This window comes from Apus apus, chromosome 20 (assembly GCF_020740795.1).
Source record: "Apus apus isolate bApuApu2 chromosome 20, bApuApu2.pri.cur, whole genome shotgun sequence".
NCBI lineage: Eukaryota > Metazoa > Chordata > Aves > Apodiformes > Apodidae > Apus > Apus apus.
The window spans coordinates 2147872-2161916 of NC_067301.1; the positions used below are offsets into that span (position 1 = coordinate 2147872).

The 14045-nt window shown below is 47.0% G+C and overlaps 1 protein-coding gene across 1 annotated transcript; it reads right to left on the bottom strand.

Annotated features, from left to right (window-relative positions):
• Positions 1 to 489: 489 nt before the first annotated feature.
• On the bottom strand, positions 490 to 9571 carry MMP23B (matrix metallopeptidase 23B). The gene is made up of 8 exons (XM_051637255.1): positions 9262 to 9571; positions 7514 to 7653; positions 5304 to 5443; positions 4010 to 4177; positions 2669 to 2833; positions 2154 to 2264; positions 1674 to 1800; positions 490 to 980 (listed from the first exon to the last, which is right to left on the bottom strand). Exons 1-8 carry the CDS (start codon positions 9430 to 9432, stop codon positions 806 to 808), a joined length of 1197 nt encoding a protein of 398 aa, XP_051493215.1. The 5' UTR covers positions 9433 to 9571; the 3' UTR covers positions 490 to 805.
• Positions 9572 to 14045: the final 4474 nt, after the last annotated feature.

The window sequence follows — 14045 nt, forward strand, 5'->3', positions numbered from 1 at the left end:
CCTCTGGGATGTGGCACAGTTACCTCACTGCTGGGGTGACAGGATAATGCTGGAAATTACAATGATGGAAATTCCCTCATCCCTGCTGGAGGAGTCCAGAGGCAGACACACCTGCAGGACAGGTTATGAGGAGCTGCTGATGGAGGTAAATAGTCTCTTGGGATAAGAGTACAAGTAACAAATACAAACCACAGGAAAGTGGTTGGTGGGGAAAAAGCTGTTCTGTGGATACTTGAACATGCTGAAATGTGGAATGGAATAATGAGAGAGGGTGTGCTGTGACCTTACATCCTTCTTCTGACAAGCAAAATAAAAGGTAATAAAGAGGTCTTATAAAAAAAGTCTGAAGTTCCTTGGGTACTGTGCACCAGGATCTAAAAACCTGACAGGAAAACACAGAGTGTAACTGGTCATTTCCCTCCACTGTACCTCTGCCTCCATGGCAAGAGCTGAGCCACCAATCCTTTTATCCACTTGTGTGATGAAGAATTATGTTCTTGTTTACCAGCAGTCTGCAGTGATCCACATAGTTTAGCTGCAAAATCCAACACTTTAAAAACAAACCAAAACCTCCACATTTTAAATTGTCTGTACAGCACATACTTGACAAATTCTTTAGCATTAGAACTGATTTGGAAGTTTTATGTTCCAGTAATCAAGTCTTAGTCTCTTTTGCCCAAGGAATAGAAGCAGCTGATGTAGAAGTTGAGTTGCACTGTTGGAGGTTAAATATAAAATGCCAGAGAAACATTTTGAATTTGAAACAGAAGGAGCAATACCTGGAGTGCTCATTCCAGGGTCCTCGTTAGTGCTTGAGTCTGATTCTCCAGGAATAAGTAGTCAAGATTCTTTCTTTTTTCTTCACTATACAAGTGTAAGTTCCTTCATTAATTGCATTTGCAATGATGCTCATGTGATCTTCATTTAAGGATAAGTAACCTGGATATGAGTATTCCAGAAGCTCCTGATCCTTATACCAGCTGTCAGAAGAAAAAGTATAGAAATTAAGCTCCAACTGTCTAGTGCAATGCAATGTGTGGAAATGGTTCTTCTCTCTTCTAGCTGAGCACAGCACAGATGGGAGTTGAAACAAGGGACAGTTTTACTCGATATTTAACAAAACAAGGTTAAGTTTTACTCTGTATTTCAGCTGCACAAGGGCAGTTCTGTCTCAGGAACTATCTGAGGAATTGAGGCACGTGAATCTTACTTAAAGTTGATGGGAATTTGGGTCCTCAGTCTAAATTAACTCACGGACTTGGGCTCATCTCTTTCAATTTTAGATATATCCAGAAATAACATGCTTGGACATGAGCAAGAACTATGAGAGGCACCCTTTTGGTCAAAGATTGTAGTTTTTTGTAGCACATGGGCCAGGGAAGTTGACTGGATGGGAAGAGTCACCTTGGGTGCTATTGTCATGAATTGGATTTTACCCTTTTTCACCCCAGCTTTCTCCTGTCTGCTCTCAGACCAAGTGCTTTGCAGAGTTATAATATTTGCACCTTCCCTCCTCACAGCCTCTTCTGCTCAGGCTGCCAGACCAGGCAGTGTCACAATCCAGAGGAGAAGCTGCTTTCCTGCTGACCCTGGTTGGTCATCATTCCTCATCCTTCTTGGTATGTAAGTTGCAAGATCTCCTAAGGGGCTGGAATAAATGGTAGAGCACTTACTAAACTTTGCCTTTTTTGTGAATTATCTTCTGTCCACAGCGGAAGGTGACGTTCCTGCCCTCAGAAACAGTCTTGGTCTTTGTCCTCGGTGGAGGCAGAGTAGGAGGGACCGTTGGAAATGGGAATTCTGTCCCCCAGAGGTGAGAGAAAGAAATGGCACAAATTAGCATCACTCATTACCAAGCTTTAGTTATTCTAAAACACTTTCATAGAATTGTGTTATCACTTAAGAACCTTAAAAGGGTTAGTTTAAAAATGCCTCCTGCTGAGCACTTCTTGGACAGACACGTAACATTATTCATAGGCAAAGCCAGCAATTTTGTGGTGTGTAAACTGATGGGGATGGGGAAAAATCAACTTCCCTATTTCAAATATATGTGGAATTAAGATCCTGCCTGGCCCTGCAGCAAACACTGCTTAACTTTTACCTCCTCCCCCTGAGCAAGCCCCACCAAGGATCCCAGCAGGAAAGGCAGGTACCATAGCAGAAGTCACAGGCAGAAGGACAGTGCTTTTGCATCAGCTTCCTGCGTTTCTCACAGAAACCTTTTTGTGCCCACGATGGGCACATGAACAGCCTGTCTTTACATCCTGAAAGAGAAGGAGACAAGGTGTTAGAGGGACTGAGTGTTCCTTCTGAGAATCAAAATGACATTTCAGATTGTTCAGTGTCAATGGCAGAGCTGGGACAGGAAAGCACCTCAAACAGGAGTTGGACAACCCCTCTACCAGCTGGGGAGGTGGGAGCAGCAAGGCTGCAGGACTTGTCCCCTTGTGCCTGTGACATTTGAAGCTCATAGTGCTGGGAACAGACAATGTTCCACCTCCTTTTAGCTCTGCTTTGCATGAAGGAAGATCCCTCCTGCCTACTGTTCCCTGGCTGACAGCCTAGTCCTGCCCATGGAGGAGGGGTTAAGGCCAGGAGCGCTCCACAGGATCCAACTGATACTTGAGGCAGATGTTCTTCACACAGAGCACAGCCCTGCCTCCCTCACCATAAAGCCTGTGAATTCCCCAGACTTCATCCTGGGAGATGGTCTTTTTCCCAGTCAGGGTGGCGTTGATGTGCATGAGGGCCCCAGGGTTCAGGGAGTGCATGAGTCCCAAGGCGTGTCCTATTTCATGAGCAGCTACATGTACCAGGTCTGTGAGCCACACACCTGGAAGAGACATGGAAAAACAGCTGGCATCTTGTGAAGTAAATTTGCTAATCCTGGTGTAAAACCAGGGGAAATACTTCAGCACTAGGACACTATGGTCTTATCAAAGGTTGCCCCAGTTTCATCTTCCCTGTAGTCACTTGGGTGCAGGTAGACCAGCCAATTATTTCCACATGCTTCTCATTTCCAGCAGGACAGAGAGCAGCAAGACTGCTCTGGAAGAGCAAGGTTTGAAATGCAGGCAAGTGCCCTAAGTAAGACTTAACTCTTGTCAGCTTTCTGCTGACTTTGTGCCTAGAGCCATAACTGGAAGTGGCTGCTTGGGAATGGGACTGCCAGCTGGAATATTCCAGTCCAAAAGAGCCTCCAGTTGACCTCTGCATCCCCCATAGCCTGTAAGGCAAACTCGGGTTTCCTGGTAGCATCTTGAAGCCTGTCTCCAGCAGTGGTGGCCTTTAACTGAGGGTGACTCAAGAGGTGTTACTGCTGACACATACCTTGATATCTTGCAGAATAAATTCACACACTGCCATCCTTGCTTTAAAATCATCTCTCCTAGGTCTTTGTCCCTAGATCTCACCTGCTGCTGTGTTTTAGACATCCTGCTGCATCACCTGAAATCCCCCCTCCTCTCTTTTTATTTGGTGAAAAGCAAAATACCTTATTTTGAAAAAAAGTACTGACTTGGTCATGTAACATGAACTGAATTTGCTGGTTAGCCAAGGACCAGCTGCTTCAGAGTCAGTTTTGACATTGCTTAAAAAAATAAGGAAGAAAACACCAAGCTGTAAGTAACACAGACACGTTTAGGTGCCCGCAAACCCCAGGATCACTACAGACCCAGGAAAACTAAAATGTAAATGGCCATGGCAGCAAGTTGAAGTGATACAACATGGCCCTTCTCAGAGCTGCACCTGCCTGGGCAGAAGCCAGATGTAATAACTGAGTATGTGGCTGAACTACTGAGTAAATCCACTGACCTCGTCAGAAAGAACTGGCCCTGCCACCAGACACGGTCCCTTGGAGCAGTTCAGTGACATGACAGCAAGACCAGCAACTTCCAAAACTACAGCAAACCACCACCAGTTGTGCTGTTTCTTTCCCCAAGCCCCAGAAGCAGGACTAAAATCTAAATCCTACAGGCATTAATTATGTGCTCCCTGAAGCACATGTCACCTTTCTTCCAGCTGAACCGGGTGTTGCCCAAGATCCAGTATTCATGGTCATCAAAATGGATTTCCCCGTTGGGTGGGAAGAAGGCATGGGCAAGCTCCCCAGTTGTCCCATCAAAGCAGTGGTGGATGAGAGACTCCAGGCAGTCCGTGTGGTTGATGGAGTAGAAGCCTTTGGAAAAAAGCAGCAGATTTAGTGTCTCCATCAGGATTAGCCCCCCCAGGACAGACATCTGTAAACTTGTGGTTTACTAAAAAAAAATATCTGTGGCATCCCACATTTTTCAACCTCCAGAACCACAAAAGGAAAAACAAATGCAAAGGGATTGTCAGGAATGATGGCTGTGGGATACAAACTGTGCTCAGCCCTGTGATGACCCCAGACTTGGAGCTCTTTCCAGTGGCCACGAGTCCATCTTTCAGGAAGAAACACTTAGCCCTTCTCGCAACATGACGTGAAACGTTTTTTATAAAGAAGTTGGCCAGTCAGGTGATGATCCTGGGATGTAATTTTTCCATTTTAACCATAAATCAACAGATAAGCCTTCGAGCCAGAGCTGCTTGCTGTCTCTGACAGCACCAGGAGAGCATGGCAGTGTGCCCTGCACCCAGAGCTGCCCCAGGAAGGCCCATCACGTGCTGCAGCAGCATCACGCAACACGAGAGGGAAGAGCCTGTTGCGAAACGGGTCAGTCTGTTTATCTCAAAATTGCTGCCACCTGCACAGGAAATGCTTATTTCACACAGACCATAAATCCTGGGGAGAATTTGCATCTGGGGTGGAGGCTGAGCATATCACACCTCAGCACCGACATCTTTCTAGGCCTGAGGAACACGGGAGGTAACTATGGAGCAGTGATGGAGGGGACAGAGAAAAATGGTGCTTCAACAGGATCAGTGGGAGGGAGCCTGAAACCATAAACAAGCTGGGATCTGTCACCTGCTCCTTGGCTCTGTGTGACCTTGGATAGGCCGTGTCACCTTTCTATATTGTTTCCATAGCTGTGGAATAGAGATAATCCTGCCCCAGTGGTGGATTTGAGGGTTAATTCTTGTCAGATACCTAAAGCTGATGGACTGAGAGCTTAATAGGAAGTGTTAATAATATTTTAATGTCTCCTTAGAGCAACTAAACACAGCTTCTCTACCTGACTAAAGGCAAAAGTCCTGGCCCAAGAGGCCCTGCTGAGCACACACAGCACAGGGGATCATTTGCTTCACTCCTGAAGCTTGTCCAGCCCCTGGTGCAGTGAGCACACACAGCAGTGTCCCCTCAGGCCCCCAGCCCCAGCACTCACCTATTTTCAGGTCACTGGGCAGGTGACGTGGCACTTCCCTGAAGCTGAAGGGTGACACTTCACTCCACATTCGGAACGCAGCCGCCAGGCCCCTGCGTGTGTCCCGGGCACTCAGGAGGTTCCTTGGGAAGGACAGGATCCTGTGGGAACACACAACAGCCTCAGGAAAATGCTCCTCCCTTCTCAGCCTTCAGCTGAAGGCTCTCAAGGCTGCATTAGACAAGCTCTTAATAGGTTCCAAGCAGAAGTAGCTTGAATTAGATTTAATAATATTAAACATTAATACATTGATGTAATATTACAGTATTATCATTAACATTCATATTAATTAGCCAGAATATTTAATAAGGTCTCCACAGGGACTACTCAGTACATATTCTTTACAATCACATGTTCTGGACTATGGCTTTTGTCCCTCCTCAATAACATAATTTCAGACATGGTTCTCTTGGAATCTTGTTTCTATCCTGGCATCTCCCAGCCTGTCGTGCAGTGCTGCTAGAAGAGGAAACAACTGCAAGTCAGCAGTGGGGAACTCCTTTTTGTAACACCTGGGCTACAGTGTGTGCACACGCTGAGTTATTATACTCTCAAGGCAGAAGGTTTGAAGGAGGGTTCCAAAGGATATCAAAGGTCTGATAGTAAAATGAGTGATTTGCTTTGAAAAAAAAAATCTCATGACTTGAGAGAGAGAAACTCAAGAGGGGGTTCTGCTTCAGCCACAGGTAAAGATGCAGCTGACCTGTGAGAAAACTACCAGTGCAGGGTGGCAGAACCCCTGTTTGCACCATGGAAATGTACAGATGGCTCCTAGAAGCTTACCTTGTCCCAAAAGAAGATCTGCATTCAGGAAATGCCTGCAGTGTAGCAATGGGGAAAAGCTGTGTGTGTTCTGCTATCCCCTCTGGCTGTGTTCTAGCTATGCTGCTTATGTTCTCCCTTCGTCCCAGCACATCCTAAAGGGAGCAGAAGGTTTCATATCAAGCCAGGCTGTTAACAAGTGCAAACCTGGACAATTAAGACTTATCATGAGGCTCAGCCTGGGTGGGGTGAGCATGAAGGGAGACACATTCTGCTCTGTGTGAAGGAGCCAGGCTTGTGCCTCCCACTCCTCCTGGGGCTCACCAGCTGAACTAACCCCTGCTCTCCTGTCCTGACCAGCACTGCAGCCACCACCACCATACTTGGAGCACCAAGGCCAGGGACAGTGACAGGGAGACTCCTGTGTGACTGACAGCCTAACAGCTACCCAGAGAGGTGAGGTAACTGCAGCAAATGGAGGTAACCTTGCCAGTTATCTTCCCAGCCTGCATTTGGTGACCTCAGTTGAGACACTCCCTCCTGCTTCTGAGGAGAAGAAAGGGGTTAGCAGAGCTCTTGGACATATACAGCTGCTGCTGTCCTGCCCACCCCACTTGCCCTCCTCACCCCAGGCAATCCCACTGCAAACACTGCTGGAAACCTTTTCCTTCCTGTTTAATGACAGAAACCTCTCCTGCCTGTTGCAGCCACAGAGCTGGAGTGTTGAGACACCCACACAGCTCCATAGTGATGTCCTCAGCTCAATGCCAAGAAAAACCTGCCCCACACACTGCTGCTGCCAGGAGCCACTTCCAAGTGCTGTCTGAGCTCCAGCAGGACCTGCCACTCCAGCCCTGGTGGTGTAACCATTGGGACTGCAGCTCTCCTGAGGGCAGGTCTGAGGCTTGTGCTTTAAAGCCAGGAGTGGCTGGAGCTAGCCTAGTCTCATTGACAGGACCTTTGTAATCACATCAGATGCTGAAAAAAATCAGATTTGGCTCCTGTGTTTCCAGGGAGGGACGAACTCTGAGCCAGGAGTGAACAAGAGCCCTTTCTGCAGTCAAACCTCCAGGGCTCCTGCTGCTCTGAGCCTTCTGTGATGATCTGATGCCACCTGCCCGTGCTCATCTTAGGAAATAATTTCTAAGGGGATTCCCTGAACCTTGTTCTGTCTGCGCTCATGTTAGATCTCCTGAAAAACATGCCATTAATCTTTTCCCAGAGGGAAAAAAGCATCTTTCAGGATGCTGCATGTGCTTTTGTAGAAATACTTCCTACTGTAGAGTGACTTTAGCAGCTCTCCATTCACTGGCAGATGGATTAGCAATACTCATATGGTTAATATCTACACTCATGGCAGGAAAAACTCACTTAGAAAATACTCCTAGGGCTAGAAAGCAAGTCCATACTTGTACGTTAAGTTGAAGTGGTCCCATTTCAAGTGCCCTGGTGTGATGGTGTAGCGTCTTCTCCGCGCTGGAGGCCGAGGTGGGAAAGCAGGACTGTGCACAGCAGAGGCTTCATGATGACCAGGTGATGTGGCATCTTCCTTGAAAGACAAAACAGGAGGTTGGAAGAGAGGGGAGAGACTGCAGGGCTGAACAGAAAAATTACCAGTTCAGGGGCATGTGGAAGCTGGGGAGCACAACTGGTGCTCCCGAAGGGGTGTCCAGGAGGCAGGAGGAGAGCATCAGCCCGGCAGTGCTTTGCCTGAGCAAAACCCAGACAGAGCAAAGAGGAGCGACTCTGTGAGGAGTTCTTGGGGCAGGGCTTGGACCAGAGGGGCAAGAGAAGGAAGGGGGCAGCATTCCTCAACACGGGATCACAGAGGATCAGTGCTGGAGGCTGCCTGCAGCTGCTGCACAGCTCCAGAGCAGGGCCCTGCAGCTGCTCCCCTCTCCTCCCAGAGCACAGATGGAGCAGGAATGAGGCTTCTGGCCACGGTGAGCGCCATAGCTCTTCCTGGAAAGTGTTCATTTCCTTTCCACTTTCCTATTGCTCTCCAGCCTCACCAGAGAAGACATGAAATACTGGACAGATGAGGAAAACAGGCAAGCCTTTGTGCAGAAGGCTCTTCATGAAGCTGCACTGTGGATCTGAAATGCCTTCAAAATAAACAGGAGTCCTGGAAACCCTGGAGTGCATTTAAAGTCATCATACAGTAAAAGACATCACATTTCATGACAGGTCTGACTCAAACTGTAACAGCCTTTTAGTCCAGAGTTCTGGATGTAAAAGAATGGGACCCAGCACAGTTATCTGGAAGTCTGCCCACTCTGCATCCCCTTTTCGGGACTAAGACACTGATTCAAGGTCTCAAACATTCTAAAAGCCTGGGAGGTACAAGGAGAGGTGCTTCAGCTCTTAACAACTGCAGCAGACACCAGTATCTATAAAGGCAGACACTGGACAACATCCCTGCTCCACATTGTTCACCCTGTGCAGTCAGACCTCCATTCATTACAACTCAGTGAAGTAAATCAATAGAATTAATTCCCCTCCCTCTGTCTCCTAGTTGTGAATTTCCCCTTTCATAAACTAAACAATAACACAACTCCGTGACTTAGTAGCAATTAATAAGTGCATAGAGAAGATTAGGGTTTTTATAAAATTAAAAGCTAAAATTCAGCTAAAAGCAAAAACTAAGCTCAGGCTCAAGTCCCAGCACTTTGCTGCAGTTCCCCCTGACCAGCCTGCCCCAGCATCTTGAAAATGGACAGACTGTGAGTAGAGTGCATATCAACTCATCTTTTCTAGCCTTAATTCCCACTTTAGCCTCTGGAGTTCCCAGCAAAGCTCAGCTGCTGTGGAAATCACCATACAAGCATGCCACATCTCCTAGGCTGAGACAGCAGAGATACTCAGAACAGCCAGAGCTCTGAGGGCAGATAACCCACATCTTTTGTGTGTTCACTGTTTGGTTGTCAGCAAGCAGCACACACAGCCCGAATAATCTACTTAGGTGCATAATTACCTTTTAAGATCCTTTGCAAAAAGGGACTCAGCCATAAACAGATCTTGTGGCTTTAACAGTTGTGTACCTGTTGCTTAGACTGCTGCCTGAATGTATCTATCTTCTAAAAAGAACACACATGCACATACATTTGATGTTCCCACCCCCCTTTCATGCATTTCAGAATTAGATCCTTTCCCCTACCTGAATTTTCTGAACTGCAGCTCCAGCTGGATCTCCCACAATAGCCAGCAGAGCCACCACAGGGAACACACACAAAAACCCCACAATGGTTCTACAGCCATTGCTCTTTTTCTTGTCAGCTGAGGGGAGGCTCTTCCTTCTGTCTGCAGAAAGTTGTTCAACTTGATCCATGTTGTTCTTTAGTGCCTTTTCTAGGGAGATGCAGCAGGCACTAAGACATGCTCTCCCCCAGAGCACATTGGTAATCCCTGTGCTCACAGTTGCATTTGGAGCAGTTGTGAATAGCCCTGCAGTAACTGCTGAAGTTGTGCAGAATCACTGGAGTTTCAAAAAGCCCTAAAAAAAAAAAAAATTGGAGAAAAAAAAAAAAGTAGACTTTACATTAAGCCTCTTTCCAATGTGCCAAAGATTCTCTCAGCCTCTGCCAAGTGGTATCATGTTACTGCAGCTGAGAGTTGGGCTGGCGGAGGAACAGCAGCAAAGTGAAACAAGCTGGGATGGACTTGAACTCTTTTTCTTAACTGACCGTGTCATCAGCAGGGGACAAATCTGCAGTTGTCAGCTTTATGTAATGAGAAGAATTGGAGGAGGGGGCAGAAGAAGGGAATCCAGAAGCCAGCATCACACCCTTGGAATGTTTTGTGAGGGATGCTTAACGCTAGCAGAGCTGCCCTTTGTCAGGGACTGTCTGCAGGAGCAGAGTTAGGAATGAGAGGGGAGAGAGCACAGAGGGCTTCTCTGCTGGGGAAACGCTGCCCAGGGAGTTTACACACTCAGATAAAAGGAAACAGCAACTCCCATGAAACTTCACAAGCGACCTGCAAATTTCTCGTGTCCTCGGAATCTTCAGAATTACACTGATTTTGGGTACCTCAGCTTGAGACTGCCCTGGAGAAGTGGTCAGTTGGTTGAAGCTCTTTGGTTCCTGAAGGCATCTCCAAGCTGCATCTGGGAAGTCGATTCAGGACTTTTTTAAAAAGCTTACTCAGAAATTGTCAGGTTTTCAGAATTAGCTGCACTTTTCTCTCTGGTCACTAAGCACTGGACACTCAGCACTCCTGAGGTGTCCTTAGCTGAGGAGCCCTGAGCAGGCAGAGGAAAAGGAACTGTGCAGTCTCCTCAGTTTATACTGGCTGGCAACAGAACTATCCCCTCCCTGCCCTTTGCTTGTGAAATGCTGAAGCATTTCAAAGGTTTCAGAAACTTTTTGCACTTTTAATAATGAAAAATGGTTAAATTTTATTTTCTTTCCCTAATGCACATTGAAACTTGTGGCATTTTATAAGTTTCATGTATTTTCAGACTAAAGTTGGCCAGGAGCTTTTAAACAACTTGGAATGACCAATGTGTCTGTGTAGAATTTCAGGACACTTTTTCAATTTTCACTGAGTTCCCACCTGGAGAAAATATGTTTCCTGCTGAGTTGAAAAAGTGCAGTGGTTGTTCAGGTAACCAGGAAAGGATAGAATAAGGAGTAATATGGAAGTTACAGGTAGAATTACACAGGAAAGCTGGAACTAGGAGGAAGAGAAGGAGCAGAAGGCAAGGGTCAGGGCTGGAACTCCTGTGGACCACAGCACTCCACTGCAGCACTCTGAAATACTGGCAGGTCTCAACTGTCAGCCACAACTTTCTAGGGATAGTTCCACCTCTTCCCCAATAGCACAGCTGGCAGGATGAGATATGGCTGTGCCTGAGCATTGAAAAGTGCTTTGTTTGGAGCTCCAAAGAGTGGTGCAGACACACTTCCATTTGTGGTTTAACCTGCAGACCACAGCAGGCAGTGAGAACCCGGGAACAACTGTTTCCCTAAACGTACCAGGGTCTCAAATCCCCTCAGCCAGTTTCTGTCAGAGCCTGTAGATGAGAACACATCTGCAGAAAGATTGAGAAGGGAGCCTTGAAGTGAAAACCTGCCTTGGAATGAGGCTCAAAAAAGTCAGCCAAGATCCCTTCTCCAGTAAAGCAGGACTGGCTCAGAAGGAAAATCCAAACACAGTGCTGGAAGAACACTGAGTTTCAGTCCCAGAACTGTGTTGCAGCACCAAGTGCACCCACCTCCCATATGGCCAGAGAGAGTCAGCAGAGTGTGACAGGGGTTTCACCTCTGCACTGTTACACACACCCTCTCCTCTTGCAAGAGTATCTGAGCATATCCCAGCCTCTCAGAGCACCTCATCTCACACCAGCCTGAGGACAGGAAGGCAGTGCTGCTACCTGCACCTGGCAGGTTAGGACCATCCTGTGCTGGATTTGCCTGAGGTCAAGCAGGACCCTGGAGTCTTCCAAGCACCCAGTTAGTGCCTGTTTCTGAAGGTGACTACACAGAGCTGAGTTTTAAAGCATAGATTGAGAACTCACACAACCACCCAGCCTGAGGAACCAAGATTTCCTTTGTCCCAGTGTAAAGAAAGTAACACTGTTGTAAAATACACCTCAGCTTAGATAGCCCCTCTAAAGTCAGTGTCTAGAGCCTTGGTAAAAGCACATTGGAGGAGGTCAGAGTTTCCCAATACTTGGCAAGCAGAGTCAGATGAGGAAAGCTCTTAAGCTGAGGTATCCAGAACTTACAGATGCAGCTCGTGGAGCTAAGGGAGACACATGAACTCAATGTTGTGCACACCAACAGTGCTGCTGATAAAGGCACTGCACATCTGGACTCTGGAGCACAAGCTCTGGCCAGAATCCTCAGGGCTGCTGCTGATAAAAAGCAACATTTCATACTGTGGTGGTTAAATTTCAAATGCAGCTCTCTTCTGTAGATATTTTAAGGATTATAAGGACCACGGGGCACATCTATTGACATTTCATGGCTGTTCCCAGCCCTGGGCTAAGAATATTATGGCTTTCCCAAGAGATAACTTGTGCTTAAAGGACTTTCAGATGCAGCCACCAGTAGCCTCAAATCCACAGCAGTTGTCAGAATTTAAGCCTCTTTCAGATGCTTCAGACCAACTCCCTAAAATCCCTTCTGGCAGCCAGTGTTGCTCTTTGCCAAGGGCAAGAAGTTAGTCAGGACTCTGAAGTCTCTTCCAAGAGCTGGAAACACTCTCCATGCTTTATGAGGAGCCCCTGAAAGGATGGCTTTTACACCAGTGCAGAGAGCTGCTGCTGTGACTTCAGAGTTCTGCTGAATTTGAGAGGTCTCAAGTGCGGATATTTGGTTTGGACTACAGAAGGGAACTGTCATCCTGACTATATTTGGACAGAAAAATATTCCTGGCTTTGGTTTCTGCAGTGTCTGAAAGCAATGGAACACATTACAGTTTGAGGGAAGCCATATGGTGTCATGGGGAAGAGGAGAGGGGGCAGGGGACAGAACTGATTTTGCTTTCTCTTCATGCTGCCAGCAGCAGGGACCAGGACCTGGACATCATTTGTAGGGATCTTCAAAGCAAACAGACAGGGCTGCAGATCCTGAGATCTTTGGGTGCAATAAATGTCATAGGAAAAAGCAGGCTCTGAACAGCTGTCAGAAGGGAATGGATGTTGCATAAAACCTCCAATGGTCAACTAGAGACTGGAGAACATAAGGGATGGGATCATTTGCACGACACAGCCCACTTTCCTTGTCACAGTACCTCAGTCTCTCTTTGCTCTTTCCAGTCTTAATTGCTGAAATGTTTAAAGTGGGGCTGCATCTAATGCACAACATATGGCTGCATTCCCAAGGGCAGGTTTTAGCACAAAATTAAACACTTCCTCACTTCCACAGATTGTTCTTAGCATTTCTCTCCTCCCTTTTCTTCAGCATGGCTCACATGCAATGTTACTTCCAGCACTGCTTCCAGAGGGTCCTATCTGTTACAGTTGCCACATTTAAGAGGAATGTCAGCCCTGTGCAGCAGGCCAGGAAGCACAGTGCATTCACCTCCCAAGGATGATGCAAGAACAATCTGTTACACCATAACTGACCCCATCTTGACAGGTGCTACACAGAGAACAGCCACTCGTGCTACAACTGCAGCCACCTGAGGATCCAAAGCTCACCTCACCTCTCAAGAAACCTCTTAATGATTCATGGGTGAAGTGCCTATTTTTCAGTGTTGGAACAAACTGCTGGCATTAGCTTCCTCTGCTGTGAACTAGGAGTTCTGCATGGAGGTGAGAAGTCAGGGAAAGGAGAACCTAACATCTGACTGAGCCTGATGGCTCAAGGCATCAGTGTTTCATCTCCAGGGCTCCTGCCCAAATCAGGCCACCACAGGGGAGGGGGGAGTGGAGGCAGCTGAATGTGATTTACCACATCTTGGCTCCTCGGTGGCCCATGTGAAAAGAATTAGCAATTCCTCATATAGCATTTATTTTAAAAAGCACTTACTTATTTATCCCTTCATCTCACAACTTGGGGAGAAAAAGAAAACCAAAACAACCCAACATTCTTGCATGGTTCCTGTGGGAACAGCAGTTAAAAGTTGTACTTTTTCAGTGGGTCATGGACTAAAAAGGATTTTATCTGCTGAGAGCAACACTCCCCAGGGAGAGGGAGAACAAGAATATTCGTTAGTCTTCAAGCATTCTCCCACTTTCTGTCATGCAGCCCCTCGTGATCAGCATCTGCTGATGTTCCTAGAAAAAAATCCATGGTCTGCTGAATAGCAAATGAGCTGAAAACAAGGGCTTGCTCCAGCTGGCAAAGAACATGGAATATTTTGCTGAACTGTCAATTTGGAGCAGCAGCTCAGAGAAGTGACCTGGAGTCACCAAAGAGGGAGGGTCCTGACCCCAGCCAGAAGCTCTACAGTGCAGTCATGGCCACAGAGAGAGTAGAATTTCAGGAATTA

What these genes read in the sequence shown, in the direction of transcription:
- MMP23B (XM_051637255.1), bottom strand. Translation starts at nt 9,432, where the DNA reads ATGGATCAAGTTGAACAACTTTCTGCAGACAGAAGGAAGAGCCTCCCC. An exon ending in CTGCAGTTCAGAAAATTCAG is followed by an intron (nt 7,654 to 9,261) that starts GTAGGGGAAAGG and finishes TTGTCTTTCAAG; the next exon opens with GAAGATGCCACATCACCTGG. An exon ending in TGCCTGTGACTTCTGCTATG is followed by an intron (nt 1,801 to 2,153) that starts GTACCTGCCTTT and finishes TCTGGGGGACAG; the next exon opens with AATTCCCATTTCCAACGGTC.